The sequence below is a fragment of the Myiozetetes cayanensis genome, unplaced genomic scaffold (genome assembly GCF_022539395.1).
Source record: "Myiozetetes cayanensis isolate MyiCay16 unplaced genomic scaffold, myiCay2020 scf5-8, whole genome shotgun sequence".
Classification (NCBI taxonomy): domain Eukaryota; kingdom Metazoa; phylum Chordata; class Aves; order Passeriformes; family Tyrannidae; genus Myiozetetes; species Myiozetetes cayanensis.
The window spans coordinates 85,646,447-85,670,530 of NW_026087742.1; the positions used below are offsets into that span (position 1 = coordinate 85,646,447).

General features: G+C 41.5%; 1 protein-coding gene across 3 annotated transcripts in view; it reads left to right on the forward strand.

Moving 5' to 3' along the window:
• TMEM131 (transmembrane protein 131) overlaps positions 1 to 15,977 on the forward strand; it is a 92,414-nt gene extending 76,437 nt beyond the window's left edge. The window contains exons 31-41 of one of the 3 annotated variants that reach the window (XM_050332219.1): positions 113 to 708; positions 4,072 to 4,247; positions 5,439 to 5,566; positions 6,823 to 6,947; positions 7,094 to 7,255; positions 8,039 to 8,210; positions 8,541 to 8,662; positions 8,767 to 8,863; positions 9,960 to 10,057; positions 11,398 to 11,561; positions 14,952 to 15,977. In XM_050332219.1, the coding sequence (XP_050188176.1) occupies positions 113 to 708; positions 4,072 to 4,247; positions 5,439 to 5,566; positions 6,823 to 6,947; positions 7,094 to 7,255; positions 8,039 to 8,210; positions 8,541 to 8,662; positions 8,767 to 8,863; positions 9,960 to 10,057; positions 11,398 to 11,561; positions 14,952 to 15,248 (2,137 nt within the window). In that variant the 3' untranslated portion in view covers positions 15,249 to 15,977. The remainder of the gene's footprint in view (positions 1 to 112; positions 709 to 4,071; positions 4,248 to 5,438; positions 5,567 to 6,822; positions 6,948 to 7,093; positions 7,256 to 8,038; positions 8,211 to 8,540; positions 8,663 to 8,766; positions 8,864 to 9,959; positions 10,058 to 11,397; positions 11,562 to 14,951) is intronic. The other 2 variants (XM_050332221.1, XM_050332220.1) reach the window with 2 other exon arrangements.
• Positions 15,978 to 24,084: the final 8,107 nt, after the last annotated feature.

Below are 24,084 nucleotides of genomic sequence, written 5' to 3' on the forward strand. Positions count from 1 at the left end.
CTGGTTATATGCCAACAACAGTGTAGTTCAAGGCTTCTTTTGGACGTAGTGCTTCTTTTTTCATGATGAAGAATGGAAACGTTGTGTGTTTAAACACCTGTTATTCTTCCAGCTTGAATATGCTTGGATCAGATTCTAACCACAGTTCAACCAGAGGGATCTATGGAGCAGGCAGTTCGTCTTCACGATCCGGTGCAGGGAATCATAAACAATGCAATGCAACAGCACACCTTCACAGCAATAGAAATGCACCTGATGTTGAAAACATCAAATCCAAAAACAGTTCAAGCATACCTAACAGGACTTCAACACAAGCAGCTTCCATGCAGTCAGTGAACAGAACGGGCCCCTTTACCTTGGATTCAGGTGCCACAACTCAGACTCATGCCGCGGGCAAAAGAGCCAAGGGGACGAGGCAGAACCAGCAGCCAATGCAGCAGCAGGCACCAGCTTTGGCAGAGCAGCCCCTCCAGCAATCCCCAGCATCTGGGCCCCAGCAGCAAGAGCAACAGACTGAAAGTGCTTTGCCACAGCTCCCGCTTCTCAGCCCACCTCATGGCGAATGTGCCAGCAGCAGAAGGCACAGCTCGGAGGATTCAGATCTCACTGGGCTCATAGAAACTATGGAAAAAGACTTTGACCACCCAGAATCCCCTTCCCCTGATGTGTTTACAGAGCAGCCCCCATCTCCACTAGCAAAAAACAAAGGTAATAATACAATTGTGTTTTAACAGGATGATTCATTGTGTAAGGCACAGCACAATCAGCGGTAAAGGTCATGTTTTTATAGTGTGGAAAGCGATAGCTTGTGGGGTTCCCTGTGCTCCAGTGTGTGCCTGTGTCTTGAACACTTGTTATTTTATGGCAGTGAAGTTTGCGCTAGCTTGTCATTCATTCTGCAAAAATGCTGGAGTGTGTTGATGAAACAAAGTGTGAATATCTAAACATCTGATCCCCTGGAGAAGAAAGATGCTTTTGGTTGCTACTCTTTTGCCTTTGGGTTAGCATGCATGCCTTCCATCTCTGTAATTTGTACTTAAGGCTTAGGGTTAAGGAAAGGAAAAGGAAGTTGTCCTAGTGTATTGTGAAAACTAAGGCAGGGAGGAGGAGAAGAGAGAAAGATGGGTAAGCCCCTGTGGTATTGTTTGGGAATGGAATTCTTCATGCCCAGACTTGCAGTTGTAAAAATCCCTTGATGTCAGGTGGTCGGCAAATTAACATACGGCAACTGTATCTGTACGTTACATTCATTTTTGCATGAGGTTAGAGTTGAGTTGGAGTTGTTTATCCATCTTTTCAATTGCCTAGTGTTTAAAATCAGTTTTGTACATTAGATATGTTTAGACTTTTGAAATGATATGTCAGTTATTTCCTTCTTATGAACACTTCATTAGAGTAAACTTCTAATCGTGATTTTTGTATGAGCAATTTCAGTTGTTTCCCAGAGGTATGTGATTATTTAATGTTAATGTGTTTATTTCTAAACATTTTTTCACTTTTGCTACCGACACTGTTGTACAGAAATGGCACTGATACTGTCTTGCTTATTAGAGATAAAGTTAAGAAAATGAGTCATTGGAAGGCATATAAACACCTCAGCATCTGTGTGAGCATGCACCACCAAAGAGGAAAGCTTCACTCTGTTAAGTGGTAATGAGCAGAAAGTTCTTAATTAGTTCAGAGTGGATGTTATGATGCATTTGGACTTTCAAACTGGAGACTCTGAAGTGATAAGAGGCTTTGGGATCCTGCTGAAATATGCTACTTATGCTGTTTTGGTTTTGGCAAGGGGATGTGGTTGGGGGAATTAAGAACATTGCAGCCAGTTTGTCAGGTACTCCGTAAAGGCTAACTGGATTTCCAGAAGGTGATGTGACTGTAGGTAGTTTTCATGGACAGTGTCTGTGTTGGTAAACAGTGCAGTGCAGGAGCTCTGGAAAGCAAAGTGTCTGGCAGTGAGGATGCAGTGTCCTCATGGGGCACGTCTGAGCAGGTGTGCAGTGGACTGGTCCAGTCTGCATACTGAATGCCTTAAAGAGCTAGGAGTGCTTCTGGAGCACATCTTCCATTTCTAGTTCAGCCTAAGAAGGAACCAGCTCTTGCGCTCGAGTGTGATTTTGTGATGCAACTGCACATGCTTTGTGGGGACCACTGAGTTTGGTTTCAAAAGCATATTCCCAATCCAGATAATGTAGTGTACCCATTTCCATTTGCCCTCTCTAAAAATGTAAAATCATAGAGGAAGTTCTATCTGGATCTACGTACATACACTGATATTTGTCTTTAGATAAGTTGTTATCTACAAACATTTGCAGAAGCAACAGCTTCTGGACTAAACTGTCTGTCAAAAGATCCTGTGCAGGATTCCTGTTTTTATAGTCTACTTTTTCAGCTTCCTAATACTTGTGGTTTAGCTGACTGCTGCATAGGCTGCATTAGATTTTTGTTAAAAAGCTGCTTTACATTATATTTTAATGTCATTATAACACTTTACATAGATTTTTCTAATGATGAACACTAAACTGTTTAGCAGTCCTGAATTTAGACTGCATTTGAAGCAAATCTTGGAGCAAGGCTGCCTGAGGCACATACAGAATGCCTCCAATATACCAGAAGCAGACCTTTAGAAAATTTCACAGAAAGATGTGCTTGTGTTTATGCATTTGTTTGCATTCGTGCTAAAAAGAGTATTTGTAAATCCAGTACTTTTGTTGTTCTTGATACAACTATTGGTATTTATGTCTTAAAAAACCAAAGTTTAATGGCACTGCTTCTTGATATGTATTTGGTTTGGTATTTGCCAAAATACTGGGAAATTTCTGGTTTGGTACAAACTTTACCATTTTGTCAGATGAAATATAACAGCTGTCATGGTGCTTCCACTCTCAATTTCAACTCTTGCTGGTTCAAACCAAGAGGCTGAATCCAGTTATTCAGCACAGGTTAATTGAGGCTTGAGTGAACTGTTAAGTCTGTTCAGAAGGCTGTATGCAGGCACTGTGTGGCTCATAAATGAGAATGCTTGTTCTGAAGGGCAGTATCTAAGAAAGATCCTATGAGTAAAGGCATATTACATCTCATAAAAGACACAAGAATGTTGTGAAAGCTTACATCCTGTAAGAGAATAGCAACAGATAATGGTAAGCTGATGAAGACTCCACACACACACATGCACAGTTGCTCTGTACTGATGCACTTTTTTTGATGACTTTTTATTCCTTGGGAGCCTCATCCTGCCTGTCTTGCAAGCTAGGACCTTTGGCTTGATTTTGAAGGCTCTTAAACCTCTGCATTTTGACCTTCTACTGTGGTACACCTCAGTTTACCTGAAATTGCTGGAAAAGTAAGCATTGATTATTTGTATGTGTATTGCTTCAAGAAAATTGATCAAAGATGCCTTGGAGTGCCTTGTTTTCCCTGCTTTGAGATATAGTAACATTTGAATGTGTCAAGCCAAGCTTTTTTACAGTCAACTTAGTCACGTCTTAGAATAGTCCACTCAGAAAGAATAAACTATGTCAAGAGGAGACAGCGTACTTGGGTGTGAGATTTTCAGGTTTGGGGTGTTTGGGTTTTTTTATCTCTTTGCTAGATAAATACTATTAGTGATTTTTCTCATTCACACTAGTCTTAAGTTATTTTGTGGTTGTTTCTAAATGACAAGTGTGCTAATGATTTCCGTTCTTCATTTGTTTGGACGATAAAGCTTGTGTCAACTTCCGAAGTTCATGTTTAAATATAATCTTACATGGTTAAACTGTCAAAGTGAATTCTATGGTGTTTGAAAGGAATGGCAGGAACAGAGCAGAGAAGAATTATAGGGAGCCAGGTGCCCACATCCACTGAGGGGCAATGGGGTTACAGCTCAGGAGTATAAATGAGATGGTGGAGATCAGAGTTCTTCAGGTCTGATGCTTTTGCTCACAGTGAAGGGGCAGTTAAGTGGCTGGTGTGTCCTAACAGGCAATATATTTCAGAGACTTAATCACGTGGGTTAGCCTCTGAAACGAAGGGAACTAGCTTGTCTCTGAGTATTGCAGTTGAGAATCTGAAGCATCCTTGTCTTCCTAGGAAAAGGGAAAACAATTCAGCGCAAGGCTAAGCCACAGAAGAAGCGGGAAGAAAAGGACAGAAGAGGGAAAGGAAAGCAACAAGAGGATGAGCTGAAGGATTCCTTGGCAGATGATGACAGTTCTTCAACCACAACAGAAACCTCAAACCCAGATACGGAACCACTGCTCAAAGAGGTACAGCACTGCCCAGAAAAGGAGGCCCTTGTGTAGCTGGTGTGTCACCTATTGGAGTAGGAACACAGTCTCTTTCCCCCATGCCACCCTCAGCTTTCCTATAATACCCTAACGGAGGAAGAATATTACTTAAAAAACATCTTTCCCAATCCTTGCTTTCATTTCTGTATCAAATTTGCTTCTATATGAGTGCAAACATTCTTGAATCATGTAGTCACAGGACTGAAAATGCCTGGGTGACTGTGGCTTGAATAAGCCACCAGCTGCCAGCAGCATTGTGGGAATTGTTTCTCTGCACCCTCCTGGCCTATTCTATTTGCAGAATAAAATGCCAAAGTATGGACACTAATTTCACTCCATAATTAAGGTATATGCTAAATCCATGCCTTTTGTCAATTACAAAGGGTCAGATCAATGGTAGTAACTTGTCAGCAAGTAGTTAACTTAATTACCTCACACAATACCCCTACCTTTATTTGTCTCGTTTGGCTCACTTGCTTCTAGGTAATAAACTAAATCCCCAGTCTGTGTAGTGGGACTAAACAGAGCAGAGGTAATTGCGAAGGGAGGAAAACAAAGCCTGAATTTTGACATCTTAAATTTGAACTTTGGAAAAGACGGGGATTATAGCTGGGGGAAGAAGAAAATAGAAATCCATGTGATATATTTTAAAGGTTATGGTTTAGTAAGTTGTCACTTGAAAATCACCATTGATTTTTTTTTCAAGATGGCTATTTGAGAGTATACTTGTATTTAGAAAGTCTTAGAAGTATGGTTAAAGAAAATAATAAATTGAATGGTAAAGTTGCTCATATTCTTTGCTTTGTTGAAGAGTCTGTTTTAGGTGGCCTGGACTGTGTTACAGCAGATGCAGTAAACGTCTCAGTACAGAGCTAGCATGTTATTAAGTAGACTCAGAGGCCGTGGCTGGAGGAGCTGTGTATTTGCAAACACCAGATCTGCTTGAAGCACATTAATTTGCTATTTCGATTTCTACTTCTCCAAATAGGAAAAAATAGATACCACATTTTATAGGTAAACTCACTAAGTAATAAAAAGAGAACTTCAGTGCTACAAAAATGCTCATATTTTCCAATAGCATTCTTTCCTCAGTTCTGTTTATACTATGTTTGTTGTGATGCAAGAAGAACTTTGCTTTTCATTAATATTACTGTGTTATGTCTTTTATAGGAACCTGAAAAACAAAAGGGAAAAGTTACAGCAGAAAAACCTGAAAATGAAATAGTCCCAGTAAAACAGAAAACTAAAAAAGTGCTTACAGGTGTCAAGAAAGAAAGCCCTGTAGATGTGAAAACCAGGTAAGCATTATAAAGGCTTTTTTAGTAGGGAAAGTATTGTGCTTAAAGGGAAAATGTATTGATAAAAATCTCTGTATTTGACTGCTGTGGATGCCAGTTTGGCAAATGCCAACAGCAGGTACCTTTAAGCAGTTTCTTCTTCCTTCCTGATATCAGGTAATATCTGAAGCTTGTAAATAATAAATTACTTAAAGGGGAATATAGCACATAAGTGAAAGACACGAAAATCAGACAAAGCAGTGTTAAGATTTTTATAATAGGCATTGCATACACAAAGTGGGGTTAATGTTTCTAGTGGCAGCACAGTGGGGCAGTGCCAACGTGAGTACCTTTAGTTCCCATTGGTGAAACTGCAGCCATGCAGTTTCCATTTTTGTATCACAGAGTAAGGTCAGAGTCTTGGATATGTTATGAAAGGAGGCTGCTGCTGCTGCCAGCCCCTGTCCCTTAGTGGCAGGTGGTTGATTGCAGAGGATAGAAATGGGGAAAATGAAGAATCTTAGTCTTAATATAGCTAGTTCATTCCAAAATAGTATTCCAAAATAGATATCCAAATGCCACAAAAGTAAACTTTACTGAACTGAGGTGTAGGATATTGGCTGCGTTTTCCCTGTTGCTGTATTTAATAGTAGACTGAGTTTAGTAGTTAGAAGAAATTAATTTTCTTCAAAGTATTTCTCAAAACCTTGCTTGGCAAAGTCTCCTCCTCCAGGTTTGGAATCCTTCTACAAGAAATGGACAAAATAGTTCCTTCCTAGAAAATCTGAGAGGCAGAATCAAATACCTAGAGTAAAAGAGCACTATACAGCCAGATGAATTTGGTGGTGCATTTGAATACTTTTATATCGTTGAGTAAAAAACAATCCTGTACATTTAGGGCAGTAGCATATTAGGAGCATATGATCTAACAGGGTTGTTTGGGGGCACAGTAGAAAAAGGGCAGTCGCCATCTCTTGTTGCCTCTGTATAATCAAACAGGTTTTGTAATCCTGGAGCTCCAGGATGAAAACTGCTCCTGAAAGGTGAGTGAGCCCTAATACACATGTGGAGCAGTGTGGGTAGAAAATGAGCCAGGGCTATGAAGGGTGGAGTTGCATATAGGAGAAAAACATAACTCTGCTTATTCATAAGAAAGCCACAAGATACCACTGTTTTGTGAGAAAGCATGTATGGCCCATATATATAATGTGTATGTATGTATGTGTATGAAGTCTCTTTCAGCACTTAAAAATAAATGAATTTCTGTTTTCATTTAGTCCCTTGGAATTGTCTTATACTCCCCCACTGGAAAACAAGCAGCGCAAACCCTTTCCATCCAAGATCTCTACACAGCACCTTTTGACGAGTGGGTCTAAGTCAAGAAACCTCCCCAAAACAAGAGGTAGTGTGAGGCTGTTTTTTATAAATACCTCAAGACTTTTATTTGGTTGTTAGTAACCCCTCTTGAGTGCTTAATTCTAAGTCTGGTGTGCAAAGAAAGCTGTTCAGTTTATTATCCGCACGCTTCCTTTTCTTCTTTTGTTTCAGTAGGTCCAAGCAGTAAATTAATGGAGAACAGGCCATCAGTATTAGCCAAATTTCTCCCCAGTGGTTCTGGGCCAGAGCTAGGAAACACAAGCAGTTCAGAAGGGGAAAAGGATTCTCCACCACCAGAGTGGGACTCTGTGCCTCTCCACAAAGCTGGCAGCTGTAAGTAATCACTAGATAATGGCAGAATGAGTCTTCTGCAATTAATATCTGTAGATATTTCTATCTACAGATAGAATATCTGTAGATAGAGATATCTGCCTCTTTTTCACTGCATAGCTATGCTGTGTTTTTCTGCTTTTCTGCTGTAGACCCCTTATTGATAGCATCTGATATGATTTGGGAGGTTTGAAAATGGTGTGGGCAGAACATGATGGGCCATTCTACAGTTCTTCAGTGATTAACAGGATTTTGAAGCTGCTGGGGGAATTGAGGAAATGAGAATTATTGCTCAAAAAAATTACGCATTTTCTACAGCAGATGGGGTTTTGGTTGGTCAAGTCTGCTGCAGCCAAAGTTGAAACTAATTAGATGATTTGTCCTTGAGAGGGAACACTGAGAACACTTTAATCCAGTGGTTAGCAGGGGACACTCTTACAAGCATTTCGGTTGCGTTGTAAATTCCCTTGTGTGGGAACCGAATCATGTTCCTCTTGGTTGCTTGTGAACTTTAATTGTCCCTCTCCACAGCGCTCACTTGGAAAGTTTCCTTCTTCTGTACAGATCTGTTTGTCTTAGCGCTTTTGTTGCAATGCAGTCTCTCTGAAAATAGACATAAACCTGAATAACCAGAGCTGAACACAGAGAAGGAACTGCTGCTTCCATCACTGGGAGCAAACAGCCTTGTCATAATTCCTCCATTTGAACAGAAAGGACAGCAGAAGTTTGAGGAGCCTTTGTTGTAATATAAATACTATGAAAGATGTTTTGTGTTTCTCTCTATAGCTACAGACAACCTTTATAAGCTCTCTCTACAAACCCTGAATGCAGATGCTTTCCTGAAACAGCGACAGCCCTCACCGACACCCGCCTCTCCATCTCCTCCTCCCCCCACATCATTTGCTTTTGGGCCACGAGGAGGCACTTACAGCAGCATCGTGAACAGCAGCTGCAGCAAGTGAGTCCAGATCGGTGCCTCCTACTGATTTCACAGACACTGAGCAGTTGTGGAACCCGTGTGTTTCACAGGGTGCATCTTCCTTTTTCAGACCCATTTCCTCTTCCTATGGAAACTACTTTCTTGCAGATATCTTGCCACGCTATTTATATTTTTCTGGCGTTTCTTACGACTTGGTAGATTGGAAAAAGGTGCAATTACAGGAAACTGTTGAGCTGTTGTGAATGTTTTCATGAATGCTAGCTTAAATTGCTGCACTTTTTATGAAACTGCTGAAGTCCAGAACTTTACTTGACTTTTTTTTTCTTTTTTTTTTTTTTCTCCTTTTAGTGAAACGAAAAGCAAGCAGCCTAATGGTACCAAACATAAGCTGTCAAAGGCAGCTTCTCTTCCAGGCAGGAATGGTAACCCCACTTTTGCTGCTGTAGCTGCAGGTTATGACAAGAGCCCAGGTATAGAACCAGTTTGGAGTTGTAAATATTTCTGAATATTCCCAGAATATTCTGTTGTTTTGCCAGAGTTTATTTACTCATTTTTTACATACATATTCTTGCAGGTGGCAGTGGTTTACCAAAGGCTTCTCCAAGCAAGATGGATGTTTCCAGCAATATCAACATTTCCCATGCAGTTGTTGACAGTGACGGCTCTGACAGGTAATTTTTATATTCTCTAGGCAAATACCTGAGCACCTAGAAAAGAAGATTGTGAGCTGTTAATGGCATTTTGAAGGGAGTGACAGAATTCATTCTTGGTTACTTTTTTTAAGCTATTTTTTAAAGTCTGGGCACAGCATCTCTCACCTTACAAAAAAGTTTAGAAATTGCAAGCGACTCAAAACTAGAAAGAAGGATGTTCTGGATGTGATAGGAACTTCCCCTTACTCATTCCAAGTAACTCAACCATCCTGTGTTCTCAGGCATTCAAACAATGAGAAATCACCTTGGCTCTCTCAGTACTGAGGAGTGTGTACCAAGGTCTCTTGAAATAGTGCACAGGCAGAATATCTTGCTGTACAGCAATACCTTTCACTCCCAGTTTTAACACCGAGATCAGAACTATCAGTGGGCTTTGTGTTCTGAGTAGGAGCAGAATACAGCTGCACTCACTCACGTTCCCCAAGGCACGTGTCTTTTCTGGCATACTTTGGCAGTGAAGCCTGGTCTTGCTTGTAAAAAACAGTGTCTGGTAACCTTTCTGGAATATGGAAGAGACTTGAATTCAAGCTTTAATATGCAAAGGAATTGTTTTTCTGAGTGAAGTTGGGTGGGGAAGAGGGGGTGTTTGTTTTTGTGAATGTTTTATCACTGTTTCCATTTAACTCATCTGTTAGTTTCAAGAAGCTTGCCCACAAGCCCCAGAACGTAGGCATTTGTATCCCTTCTGAGTGGCTCTAAATTTTACATGCTTGTCAAAAAAACTGGACCTTACGAGTTTGTTGAAAAACTGTTCAAAAGAGCTACTCTCAGGTTTGTGTTTATGCTCAATCTGCAGATTAAACAGCACTGTGTCTGTATTACTGAGTTGCTCCGAGGTGGGTGTATACACAGGAAAATGGTATTTCATTGAGATCCCTTGTGAAACAAAAATAAGCTGATTTCCTAACTCTCAGTCACCATTAAATACATATATGGTTAAGTATATACACACATTTGTACATATACATTTGTACATAGATCAGTAACTTAATGTTGTCAATAGTACTGTGTTAATAAGTTGTGTATTGCTTTTCTGTTACTCCATATTATGCAGTTCGGGTTTGTGGAGTCCTATCAGCAATCCCAGCAGTCCCGATTTCACGCCTCTCAACTCATTCTCTGCATTTGGACATTCTTTTAACTTAACTGGAGGTGAGTTTTGCTTTTCAGATATTTTTTCCATATTCAAATACAGGTAAAGAAATGGTGTATCTCATTGCACTAGTCTTAAATGCAGACAGCATTCCCATCCTCGCACCTAAAAGGGAAGACTATGTAGGAAAGCGTGTTAAGAATTTGGTGGTATATTCTGTGTTTCAGTCCAGAGAAAGTGTTAATGGAAATTCTTAGACTGTTTGATGGGCTGGAAATGCTTGGTTTTGGAATTTCTGTTTTAGTAAAATTTCTTGATATTGGGGGTTTTTATTTAGTCTTTTCCCCTCCCTCCAACCCTCCTCCAAAGCTTTACTGTAGGTCCCACGAGAGTGCCAGTAGGCCTGTGGTTTCCTGAGCATAAAGACATGCATAAAACCATTGCTCTGTAAGTGAAGCAATGGTTGCAGATGACCTGCTGCTTTCCTCTTGTTTTCCTCCAGTATTTGTATAGCTGTACACCGAACTGATGCATACTAAACCCAGCAAACAATTCCTGTATTTAAATATTTAGGTAAACCTTTAGGCAATGACACGGAGATGGGCAGGCAGGCTATATTGCAGGGCATGGATGCTCTGTGTACTTGGGAAGATTTCCATAGTGTATTTGGGGATGCATGGTGTGTTTTAAGGCAGCTGCAAAAGATGATAAGCAAAGCAAACTTTGGATGTGGCATCTGCAAAATGGATAGTGTGTCGACTGAAAAATGCCATCTACTGAAAAAGTTGTATGTCTGCTGAAAAATGCAGACATGGGCAGCTGCTGCTGTGGAGTTCTTTCATCTTCATCAGCAACCCTTGGCACCAGTGACTCTGAGGGGCACCAGTAAGAGCCTGGGATCAGTTCCATGTGCAGGGAAGAGGCGAGCTGGGACTGCTGCTGCTGCCCTCTCCTTCTCGTAGCAGAGATGGGGGCGGGGCTGGGGAACAGCCAGTGTTGCCTCCTACCAGGGATCACCTGGGAAGGGAGTGCTGCGAGGCCAGTGAGTGCTGCCATTACCAGAGGCTCCTTCAGCCCAGTCACCTGCTCCACCTGTAGTTACCTTGTTACCAGGAACTGCCAGGACTCTCAGTATTGCTGTGCACCCACAATTCCTTAGGCTGGTACTGAATTATACACAGCAAGTGTTTAACCCTTTCCCCACTATAACCATGACTACCTTTGTAGCCACTGTCTGATGTCAGCTGCGTGATATCAGATCTGTATCAATCTGTGTGAACTCTTCTAATCTCGCTGCAGCAGTACCTGCAAGAAAAGTGTGGGGAATAACTGTGAAGACTGTTGTTCTTGGAAAAAGAGTAAGAGTAATGTACTCAGTTTTATTTCATTTTATTTTTAGAGGTTTTTAGCAAACTTGGTTTAGCTCGATCTGCTTATGGGCAGGATGTTCAGAGAAACTGGAGTGAATTCAATAATGTTCCATCATCCATCTGGGATCCTTCAGCTACAGATTCTGTACCCTCCTGGCCAACAAGCTCAAGTTCCCCAACTCATACAACTGCAGTAAGTATTCAGTCCAAATACAGTGGTTTATTACTGTTACCAATCTGTTCTGTATCTGCCACCTAATTTAATTCAGAGGATTTGGGGGTGTAAAAAAATAACCAAAGAATAAAGGAAAGGGGAATTTACACATAGTCACCTTTGTGTAGTTAAGTTGATATAGCTGTCGGATGAAGTCTGCCTGTTTGCAGGTGACGAATCCATGTACACTGGATATTTATATTCACATAAAAATATTTCTTACATGAGCATCTTGCAGCACTTAAAAAAAGTGTACTCCATTTCAGGATTGAAGAAAGAGGTGTTCTGCTCCTGTGCCATGGCTGGACACTGCCTCAGTCACTTCTAGTTTGATGGACAGTTGCAAATTAGCCAGTATGATAACTTTCAGACTTTGATTCTGCTTTCTGAATCCAGCATTGCACCTGCTTGTAAATAACAAAAGGTCCCAAAAAAGCTTACCTAAAAGACCTTAAATATATTCTTTTCAGTTTAGAAAAAACACTAAAGGACTGAGCATCAAGTGAAGTCTTTAAACTTTAATTTTGATGGAAATCTTGAGTATAGAAAAAGAAGGAAAACTCCCACCTTCTACAGGTTGTAGCACGGCACTGTCATCCTTGTGCCATCCTTGTGTCAGAATAAAACTAAGACTGCAACAGCTGCCTCCACTGCCAGCTGAAATCATTCTTCATGTTGACTTCTAAAAATGTTTTTGTAGTGAGTAAGAAGCAGTGTTTACTTCACCTGGGAGCAGTTCAGATGGAGTGGGGGAAGGAGGGGGGGCAGGGGAAGCCAAAGAAGGTCACACAGCTTCTTATAGACACAGCCTCACTGATCCTACCCTTGTCATGTGGTTACAACTGGAGCTGGAACCTCTCTAAAAGTATGTAAGGAGAGCTTTTTGCTTTTTGGTCACATGGAGGGCAGGTTTCATCAGCATTTGATGGAAGGAGGGCTTAAGGACAACCAGAATAAGCTCTCTAGTTCCTAACTCCTGTTTCCTGTCTGCTTCTGAAAAATATTTGGAAATGTGCTTCAGGAAGCATTGAGACAAAAGCCAAGACAAATGGTATAGAAGAATTGTTAGTTACTCCCTTTAAATACTTTGATTTAGGGAGGAGACATTTTAGGAGCTTGTTCAAGGAGAATTTCACTTAGTAAACAAGAAGCAGCAAACTGACTGAAACATTCAAAACCTTTCTGATGACAGTGATTTTTTTCAAATGCTTATGGCAAGACGGAACAGGAAAGCTTGGCTCTTCCTGTTACTGGGCCTTCTTGCTCTAAGTGCTCAATAAGAGAGCAGGTACCTGCCCTGCCCTTTCCTCTGTTCTGGCACAAGAGCCAAAGCCATTGTTGCAGACAGCACTTAGACAGTGGCTGCTGTGATACCCTCTTTTCTAGGAAGGTTTCAGGGGAGTTTATTTTGATTGTTCTCCTTTCTTATTCTTATCCTGCTTTCCCATTTTATGCACAACTGTGCTTCTATACTAAATAGCATTTGACTTCTGGGTTCTGTCTCCCCTCAGCTTTGGCTGCATTGTTGGCACTTTTATCCAGGTTTCTTTCTAAGCACATTCCCCTACTCCCCTTTTCTCCATTTCCCCCTGTGTAGTTCTGCCTGCCAGCCACTTTTGTACCCAACTCTACCAGCCTTCAAAGGGCGTGTCAGGCACTCTTCTCTGCTGCTCCTTTCCTGGTTACTTCTGATTTATGAGAAAGTGCCTTTCTGTCAGGCTCTCCCAAACACTTTTGGGATATGTAGGAATAATTCCTGGCTCTTTCCCGTAGCAGGAAATAGGGTGGACCTTTAGTGTGTTAGGGTTGGTGCCTGTGCAGCAGAGTGAGTGTTTCCTGCTGTAGGCTTAGTAGCCTAATGCTTGCACAGCTTAAATATAACCATTTACTTGTGTGACAGTAATACAGTGTCACTGTGGTTTGGCTCAGTTTCTCAGTGGCATCGAAGAGCCCTAATGACATTGGCAGGGTTAACCTCCAGGTAATGCCCAAAGCTCCTGTCCAGCCCTCGGTAGCAAATTCTGTGAGGACCCTTTGATAAGGTGTTAGTGTCTAACCCATGTCAGGTGTGATTAGATTGAGCCTATCTTCTTCATTCCAGGGGAGAGAATAAAAACCTGAAATGAAGAAATTCTCAGTCTACCTTGTTTGCTTTCCTAAAGAGATTTTTATTTAAATCTCCAGATGCAGAGAACACTGACACTGGTTAACCTTTAATGTGTGTTTTCTGGGAGCAGAGATCACAGGAAGGAGTGCCCTGTCTCTCCACCTAGTAAATCTGAACATAAGGATGTTTGTACCTTACAGCAGTTACTCAACAAGTCCACTGCCTTTGGGACGTATCAAGTTTACTGTGTATTTGCAAATTGAATTTACAGCATATGTACATTAAATGTGTTGACACTGAGGTATGTGGTGTGCTAAGCCTACATGTAGCAGGATCTCTGCTAATATTAGCATGAAAGTTATGCTAGCCTTTCCCATCTCTGTCTTTGGCTACTTCTGGGTATCACTTTCCCCCACACCACAGGTTAGGTTCCTCTGCTTGTTCCTTGCTACTGTTTGGCCTTTAATTAAGCAGTTGACAGAACCCGGGCCTTGTTCTTTCCTACACGTGTTCTCTAGGCTTGCTGTACCTGTCCTATGCATCCCAAATGCATTTGTGGTGTGATGCAGCACACCTGCATCTGCACCGTGACCACTTCAGAGACTTCCAAGTGTCTTGAGCCAGGACAAACTTATTGGAACTCAGTAATAAGTGGGCAGGTCTCCTATCCCCTCTCCCCTCATCCGGAGAAGTTTTGAATGGGAAGGAAAAGTATATACTGGGAATATGGGTGAGGTACAGTGGGGCTGAATACAGGTTCATCCAAAACAGAAGTGTCTGCATACAGGGAGATAAGTTTGCAAACAACTGGGAAAAGAATAATCACAAAAGGACTTGCTTTTACCTTGCATTGCAACTTGAATTTTACTGGTTTTTCAAGACTTGAACCATGTTTATCTACCTCATTCTAATTAGATTGTTTAAGCTTGAGCATTCTGGCCCTTGTGTGTTTAAAGCTAATACTCATAGTGCTTAAATTAGCAATGGTATGGAGATGTAAAAGCTCAAATGAGAACAGCCTAAAAGCCCTTAATGTGATTGCACTCTGCAGGGAAGCTCCCAGATGTGTCCAGTTACATCATAGTATGGTTCCTGAGGCTCTCCTACAGGGAGTTCAGAACTCCAGGTTGGAGGGAAGATGGAAGGGGTTCCAGAGTAGGCTTGCTGCTGCTGCTCAGATACTTTTCTTTCAGGGGGGCTGTAAACAAGGTGAAAATAGAGGTTACCAAACTGCTACTTACCTGGCTCTGTCTTTAATGCAGTCGATCCTTGGCAACCCCAGTGGCCTGTGGTCCACCACTCCGTTCAGCAGTTCCATTTGGTCAAGTAACCTCAACAGTGGCCTTCCTTTCACCACTCCAACAAACGCGTTGTCAGGCATCGATCTCATGGGTAGTGAAAACTCCTCTGCTGCTCCTCCGCCACCTGCTGCTGCCACCGTTGCCAATCCTGCTGAAGACATGGGACAGACCTACAATCCTTGGAGAATTTGGAGCCCAACGATTGGAAGAAGAAGTTCAGATCCTTGGTCTAATTCACACTATCCCCACGAAAACTAAAGTTAAGTAAAAGGAAAGAACTCTTATCCAGGTCACGATACAATTCTGAATGCAGATTTTTGAAACATCACTTTCAGGCTGGTCGTTACTTACCCCCTCCCCACTCCCCCTGTCAGTCGTGCTTTCATCATTCGCTCCTTTCTAAAGTCTGTCCTGCAATATGGTAGTGTGAGATTGCAGATAAGCTTGAAAAAGTCTGGGTGTGGTCACAAATCCCAACTACAGCTGAAGCCTGTAAATATGAACAGTTTCACTGGTTTCATATTTTACCATCTGCCATCTTTATTTAGGAAACAATTTGAACTATAAAATGGTCCTGGCATGCAATACTTTTATGAAAAGTACCGGTTTGGGTTTTTAAATTTTTTCCAGTGTTATCCTCCAAGTTCTAATTTAAAATCAAAAAGCACTTTGTGCTAAAATGCAGAGTATTTTTTTAAAATAAGGCTTTGTTAACACAGGTTGTAAGAATGTAAAAAGGAAAAAAAATCAACAAAAAATACCAACAAATCCAACACGAAACCTTAAGAGCAAAGTGGCTGAATGTAAGAGCATTCTGTTGAGACTGTAATACACTTTGTGCTGTTTGTACATTTGTAAACCTGAATGCATTTTTAAGTTGAACTGAAATGCACACAGCCAAGACTTGTGGACGAAACAAGATACCTTGTGCATTTCTTACAGATACAACTTTGGGTTGTACTTTAAAATAAATACTGCTTTTTTCAAGATTTGTCTGCTGTAGCTCTGTTCCCCACGCTCTCTGAACTTGCGCGTGCATGACTCAACTTGGCGTTGCCTTCAGGCCAAAATCTACTCTGCACAAGGCCTGCATTTCCAGAAACTTCCCTGCAGATGGGACCCGGCTTCTCAACAGCATGGGTTTGTATCACAGCAGAGAATAGAAACTCTTCAGGGTTACACAGTGCCACCCTCCTGAAAATCCACTGGATAGCAAAAACCTGGAAAAACGTCTGCGCTGTTTGAGTTTCCAGTTATGAGGCATAATAACAGCTGCTGCTGTTTGTTACACCCATACCTTTGTAACACTGTTCTTGCACAGAGGTCTGAACAAGAACATTGCTATTCTTAGATATAATTTATCTGTCCCTTTAAGGTGCCTGTTTCCCTTCATTAACAGTAGGGCAAGCCCCAGTGACTGCATATATTCCTCTGAGCTAGAGCCAAGTAAAAATGAACCCTTCCATTACCAGAAAGCATTAAGAGACTAGCAACATGAAATTACTTATGACTCAGTGGCACTGCTTAAAATTTACAGCAGCAGATTTTTATCAGAATCCATCCTTCAAAAGAGTAAGAACAGTATAATTTTAAGTAATATTGCTTGTAGCATAAAGGGTTTGTATGCAATAAAATGAGTGTCTTATTTATTTAACCAAGTGAGCCCTTTTCCAGTTTGCATTATATAAACAAAATCTCTACAACTGTCAGACTGCTGGCTTCTTGCTGCTACCAGCAGAAGCTTGAAGATAAAAATCTCTCAAATAAGAACCTGCTGGAATGCCTTTGTTCTTAAAATTTGGGTATTTCTAGAGCCATGCAAGGTCATGAAATGTTCAACTTGGATTTGTATGCAATTTCCATCTGAGAAACTGAGCAAACAAGTCTCTTACTGCGGGAAAATAAAGAATAAGTAGTTAAGCTCCTGACATGCCAAGGCCTGCTTCTCTGTAAATGGCACTTGGGAAGATAACTAGCAGTAACTTCAAGGTGAAAGGAGCTGCTTAAGGTCATGTGCCAGCTCTTTCCCAGCATGTGTTTGCATTGGAATTGATTCCATGGAGGATAGAAGCAAAAATGGATTCTGAGATACTAATAGTCTGCAGTAGTTTAATCAGGAGGACAGGAAACAAAAATTCTGGTTTAAAAACATTTCCTTTTGAACAAGACATGGCAAAAGACAAGTGATTTAGACTTCCCCCCGAAAAAAACCTGTGAGACATTCCCTTGTGATATTGAAAGTAACCTCATCTACCGTTAGAAAATTCTTAGTTCTTGTTTTGGAAGAGCTTCCCCCTTGAGCACCACTTAAACATGAAGTTCCAGGGTGAAACCACCTGAACTATCAAGATCTTTGACATACAGTTTTCAGTTTCCTAAGGGGGGAAAAAGCACATCTTTCTCCTAAAGAAAATATCCAGGGCCTAAACACTTCCTATTTCTGAGCGTCCTATTTTCCTTCTCCAGGGTTATTTTGGAAAGCACCTTCACTTTCTTTTGCCTAGTTACAGAAAGCAAAAGAGCTGCCACAATTGCCAGTGGCATCATGTAGGTGAAATAAAATCTGGGCAAAAGTTTGGTATAACTAAAGAAACCTCTGAGATGGTAAGTACATGTCCAAGATGGCTTTTGCTGCTTTCTCCTGAGGTATGTACTTGCCAGCTTTTATGGTGTAGTCACTCTTTATGTGTGTTGAAAACTCATATTAAGAGGGGGTGAGGTGGTAATGAGACAGATCTATCCACAATCAGAGTAACAGCACAGAGCTCTTATGACGGGGTAAAAATAAAAGAAAATTATGTTTTTGACAAAGCACATGCAAAGCCTTACAAAAAAATCTAAATGGGGTTGAAAACATTGCAGCATCCTGGGAGGACAACCTGAATACAGCGAGATCTAAGGTTAAAAGCTTGAAAGCAAAGGTGACTGTTTTCACAGGTAGAATGAACAAGACTGAAGCTCCAGACATGAGGGGAGTTCTGTCTGGAGTGAAAAAAGCAGAGGAAAAAACATCTCGGAGTGCTCAGTAGACAGACTGTCCTGGAAACCAGGAAACTAATAGCCCTTAGGATAATTTACAACATTTCTTCAGAGTAGAATCGGGGCCAAACTACCATGAGTCAGCTCTGCTCTTCCAGTCCTGGAAGCTACTGAGAGTGCAAAGTTCCCAGCAAGGAAGAGAAGCAATTACTCTTAATTTTGGTAATTATTTTGGTGCTCCTAAAGGGCAATTCTATTCTGCTAACATTAAGAAATAGACATTAAAAGCCTGAAAAGTTTCTGGCCTGTTACTAAAATCAGGAAGGCTGAGGTAGGTAAGTATGGCCCTAACATGTGAAATCAGTTGAATTATCGTGAGCTTTGTTTCCAGAAGCTCTGGAAAGGCATTAGAGATTTTGTTAAAGTGTAAGACCATATCAGAACGGGATATAAATTTCCAGTCAAAGGACAGTTATTGTTTGTTTCACAGATGCAGACACTTGGAATGAAGCAACATACCATTGAGCAGCAGGTCTGGGTCCAGCCCTGGCCACAGCTCTGTCAGCAGTGGTACACAATGTAGCTTGGCCACTGCCCTGTGAGAGAAACACCAAACTGGGGAAAACTCTAGGAGGATCTAGGATGCAAAATGTGAGTAAACAGCAGATTCTCAACACTGGAGCATCATGGTGAAATCGTACTGAAGTTGTCCACTGCACTTTAGCTGACAATGAACTGTGCCTGACTAAATCAGAGGTAAAATTAAGAGTGCCCAAAGTAAGAAGCTCTCTGTCACTGAAACCATTTCACCCGGAGTGATGTTTTCACACTAAATACAACTTTGACTGGGCCTTGTCTGTTTCCCCAACCTGTAATTATGAGCAAGTTTTCTGAGCTGCAGTGTTTTGGCCTCGTGAAACAACGACAACTTCAGCTCACAGTGAGTCAGTTCATTAAAAGAGAGCCACATGCTGGGATTGAAAATAACCCAGCTTCTACTGCATGGTTGGTGCAGCTGGAAGAGTGTCCAGTCACCTCATGTTAAACAGGTTCTGCTTCAAAACTGTGTCTTTTGCCCAGTGGTTGTTTTTATCTAACGCCACTGAAGGATGGACTTTATGTTCAAGTGGTGTTTTAGTCGCATAAATACTAAAAGAGTCCTCAAGATGACTGGATCAGCACACTATTCAGCAGCCCTCCAAACACAGCTGCTAACCATGCTCACTGCTGCTACTGTGCTGCTTCATGCTGGGTTATCTAGCAGCAAGCAGGGCATGACTTTTTGAATGTGTGTATACAAATATGTATATATATATAAAAGAAGAAATCAAATATCCAGAAAACAAAGCCCTAAGCGTTTGCGGGAGCCAGAGAAAATATAATTAAATACTAGCCTAAACTCTGCAAAACTAATAAAAATTGGGCATCTTAAGAAGCAATGAAAACTCTAATATCGCTATATTTGCTGAAAACAAAAAGACTGTCATAAACAAACTTTTTTTTTTTTTAACCAAGAAAAGTACAGAAAGCAGAAGGAAGGACCAGTAAAGATTTTATGGCCTTCTAAGGAAATGCCCTTGAGGTGTTTCTGTCAAGCTTGGATCTCCAAACAGTGGTCCTTCAGAAAGGACCTGTATCTGAGACTGGATTTTGCTCTCTGTGTGCCCATTGTGAAGCAAATATTTGAGTCAGTGTCATTAACACTGTGGGATCTTCAAGGGTTAACACTCACGCTCTCCTGAAATTTTACAAGGTAACACTCAAGTAGTCCTTGAGTGGTAACAGCGAGTGGGATGTTCTAGCACTGCAGTAATGGGAATCAAGTGGGACTCTCTTGCAAGTTGTGAAAAATCACAGTTCAATTCCTTGCCCTAAACAAGACAGGATCTGGAGCCTGTCATTCTACAAGAGACAAAAGATACTGGCTGGGGGGGGCATGAAGGAGGTGGGGTGGGTGGAGAGATAATTCTAGAAAAGAGGTACAGACTGCCCATTTTATAATTCTGGGGCTAATAAAATATTCCCAAGGGGAGAAAAAAACCCAACCCAAACCAAACAAACAAGAAACAACAGCAAAACAAACAAACAAACAAACAAAAACTCACCAAAACCAATTACCTATTCTGGAAAGTTTCCTTAATGTTTTTAGTACAGGCCCATGGCAGGACGAAATCACTTCTTTCAGCTTAGTTCCAAGGAACTTTCTGGGAAACAAGTGCACCAGGAAAGGAGCACCTGGAGCAGCTTCTGCCTCTCCCAGGATCACTCAGTGGCCCATTCTGGAGTTACTGTCACGGAAGACAAGACTCCCCAGAGAGAGGACATTAACCTGCTTTACAGCACTGTAGAAGGCAACAGAGGCTCGGGAGGACAGCTCATTGCCTCTTGAGGGAAATACACAGAAGATGGAATCAGGAGACTATAATGCTCCTTCATTGGCTGTCACTGGCTTTCTGGAAGGGGAAAGGACTGTCAGCCCCTTCAGCTTTACATTGCCATCCTCCTGCTATACCCTGTCCTTTATCAGTCACATTAATTACCAGCCAAATCCTGCCAAACTGCTAGAGACTGGCAATGAAGAATGAAGTGGGTCCCTAAAAACTATACAACATTCTTCATTAAAACCCGTATGACTCAGCTTACAGCTCACAGGGAAATTCCTGTTGTGCTACATAAACTAGAAACCTTTTCAGACAACAGTAATTTTAAGGAATAGTCACTTATGTCTCATCCCAAACCAGAAACACAGAAGCTTATTCCTATGAGCTTCCGATGCAGGTCTAACTGTCAAACCTTGCCCACATTTGCCTGCCTGTCAAATTCTTTTCTGTGGCTGAAGATTTGATCTCCAGTTCAAGGGAGAGGTAGAGTGTAAAAATTAAGAGCTTAAGAACACATCAATAATGACTTAATGCTTCAGTTACTCTATTCTGCCATGGCCTTTGCTTAGTTTATCTTAATATTTTGAAATAGGGCAGGAGGAGGAGGGGAAGGAATAAAACAATTTACTTATATTTAGAAAGTTAGTGATAAATTCAGACTTTGTGTTCATATGAGGAAGAGACGGTGGAAAGAAAAGATTTAGGTTGGCTATTAGAAAATATTCTTCACAAGGGGTGAAGGGTTGTCGAATATTGGAACAGGATGCTCAGGGAAGTGGTGGTGTCACCATCTCTGGAGAGTTTAAAGAAATGCTCCAAAAGAATAACTCATCCCAGCTGAAACAACACGCTACAACAATCAGCACAACAGAATATCTAATGATTATGCAGAGTTTAATTTCAGATGAGCTGGCCACAGGCTGTGAGTTGAATCCATGGTTCAAGGTACATGGAATGAGGTGTATTGTGTGCTGACTTAGTGCCCTTACATCCATCAACTGTATGCAAAAATCCATAGGGTGCAGTTATTAGAACAATAAAAACTGAATATTGCTTAAGTCAGCAGGTTCAGCACCAGAAAGCATCAGAAAATAGATGGTATTTGTCCTGGCTTTGTAATTCAACGGAGCCTCCCTGTGAAAAGTCACCGATTTGGTCTATACAGCAATATTAACTCGTGGGGAAAAAAAGGCTTTCAGGAACTCTGATTAAATCCACACACTGGAAAACTCAATAAATCTGAGTAATGCCATTTCCTCCCTTTGCAAAGTGAAGGATGAGTCTCCTACTGTTTGGATAAACAGCACCCCTCTGTGGTTATGAACAGCATTCCGGCCCTCACAGCAGTGCCCGCTGGCCTTAGGATTTCCTCTATGGCTTTTCCTGACACCTAGAAAACAAAACCTCCGCTGTTGGAGTAGCATTTTGCTTTAATAAGTTGTGCTTTGGGAAAATTAACACTCCTTTCCCCACCTCCAGACTATACAGCTACCATTGCTCAACAGGAATGTGCCAAAAGTCCTAAACTAAGAGGAACTGGAAAGCTCTTGCAGTTCAATAGGGAAAGTCCACAAATCAGGGAACAGTTAGTCATACCAAGCTTTTACTTCTCTTCAAGCATGGTATCACAACATGCCAGACAAACCTAATGCAATAAAACTAGGTATTCCTGTATTTATTTTTTCTTTCATCAAACTATCTAAAAGGAACCACTTTCCTTTCTCTCTTCTACATGCTTTCAGTATCTCTTTTTCTATATCTGCTTACTTAAAAAAATTAGTTCTCCAATACTGAATCTCTTTGCCTGTGATATCCTGTACATGTTCAAAGACACTCAGCTCTTCCAATTCACACAGGACATTTTTACAACTCATTTCTCCACCTGTACTTGAGGAATTCTATGTGATTATTTTGTATTTTTTTCAGATCTCTGAACACATACACTGGCTCTCCCCTGCTGTCCTTCTATCCACTCCCTTAGAGTACTTCAGTTCTTATTGTTTGTGCTGTCCCACTAACTAGTTTCAATCCCAAAGCCCTGCTGCAGCCCTGCTCTCTTCCAGGTTGCATTGGGAACCTTGTGGAAGGTTCCCTCATAGTTGAGGAGCTGGTGACCTCTCACAAGCACAGCAGTGGCCAATGCAGTGCCAGCAGATGAGGAATATCCCTGCATTCCCTGAATTGCTGCTGAGTTGATGAACCTTCTCAGAGGAAACAAGCTGGGACTGAGAAAAACAAGCCAGATGAATTTTTAGCAGCACTGCCATATTTCCACTCGATAATTAAGCATTCTACTGGCTGATATTCCTCAGTAAGTTTTATTTTAGCTCCTGCCATCAGCCACGTCTCACAGGTATTACGAAGTTATCCACTTCAGGAGACTACTCCCACGTAGGTCTTGTAAAGTCTTATTTTTCATACATTCACTTTTTTTTGAAGAACCAGAAGTTTCATGAAAATACTCTAAATCTGACAAGAAACTGAAAAAAGTCAAAGAAACTCCTCTTCAGCCATTTTCCTACGGACCTTGAAGTTGTGGATATGGCCACAGCATTTTTAGGAACACACTCACTCATAAAACTTAAACTGATTGAAAATGTTAATTCGTGTGCTTTAACTGGAAATCCTGACAAGCTTATGGGAAATTTGGTCAAAACACAATGTGAAGAACATGGAATAAAGTATCATGGTTAGAGGAAGAAAATGGGGCAGGAAAAGCACTGAATGAGAAATATCAGAAAAAAATACAGAAAAACCCATCCGAAGGACTGTAGGCTATTGTAGCTGATAAATGCTATTCCAGACCTGATGGATGTCTCTCAAAACACCTAGGCCAGATCACCTCATGTTTGTTACAAACCTACAGCGTGATGGGCATTTCACCAACATTTTCAGAGCATTTCTATAGCAGTCTCCAGGATTTCAATGTTAGATGCCAGCGCCATCAACTGCCCAATACCAACATTAGTTGGTGGGAATTTAATCACCTAAAAACCAAAAAAGTTATTTCAGTCCTGCTCTTCAGAACTTCTCAAACTTGCGCTTCCCCAAAGAAAACAGCTGCCACTGCTGCAGGACCGCTCAGGCTGGGCAGGAGGAATGCCCTGGTCTGGCCGGCCGGGTGGGGATGTTGTAGGTGGGAATAAGAGGGTGGATGCAGCTGGAAGGGGGTGAGTAGAAGGCTGGAAGGGGGTGAGTAGAAGGTCCCTGGCTGGGTCACTGTGCTCCCAAACCTCCTGCATGTGCCTGCTCACATGTGTGGGCCCCTGGGAGTTTCCTACAATGAACAGTGTTGCAGCCATTCCTAGTGTTGGGAAGGTAGGGAATACCTGCCAGGCCTCCTGCCTGCAGGCACGGCCAGGGTGTGGCTTGAAAGGTTGATCCAGTCCTGTGTAATCGTGTCCATGTAAATCCCTCTCATTACTTACCCTCGTTACTTACACGGATCGCTGGTTAGTCAAGCTGCAAATGAATGGACAAGCTGCATCCATCCGGAGTTCCAATGGGGAAAATGTTTTATGAGCTGGGAGCAGAAAGTTTGCCTGACACTTAAAAGTAATGTGAGCAAAAGAGGTTGCTGTTGAGTTACCCTCTCCCCTTCATAGCCTGAAAGTCATTCATTAGGAAGAACTATTTTAAACAAACCTAGATCCAGTTAGCAACAATACATAGATCCAAAATTTCTGAGGAGGGTCTTAGACATGTTTAGGAATTCATTAAATGAAAAAGGCTGA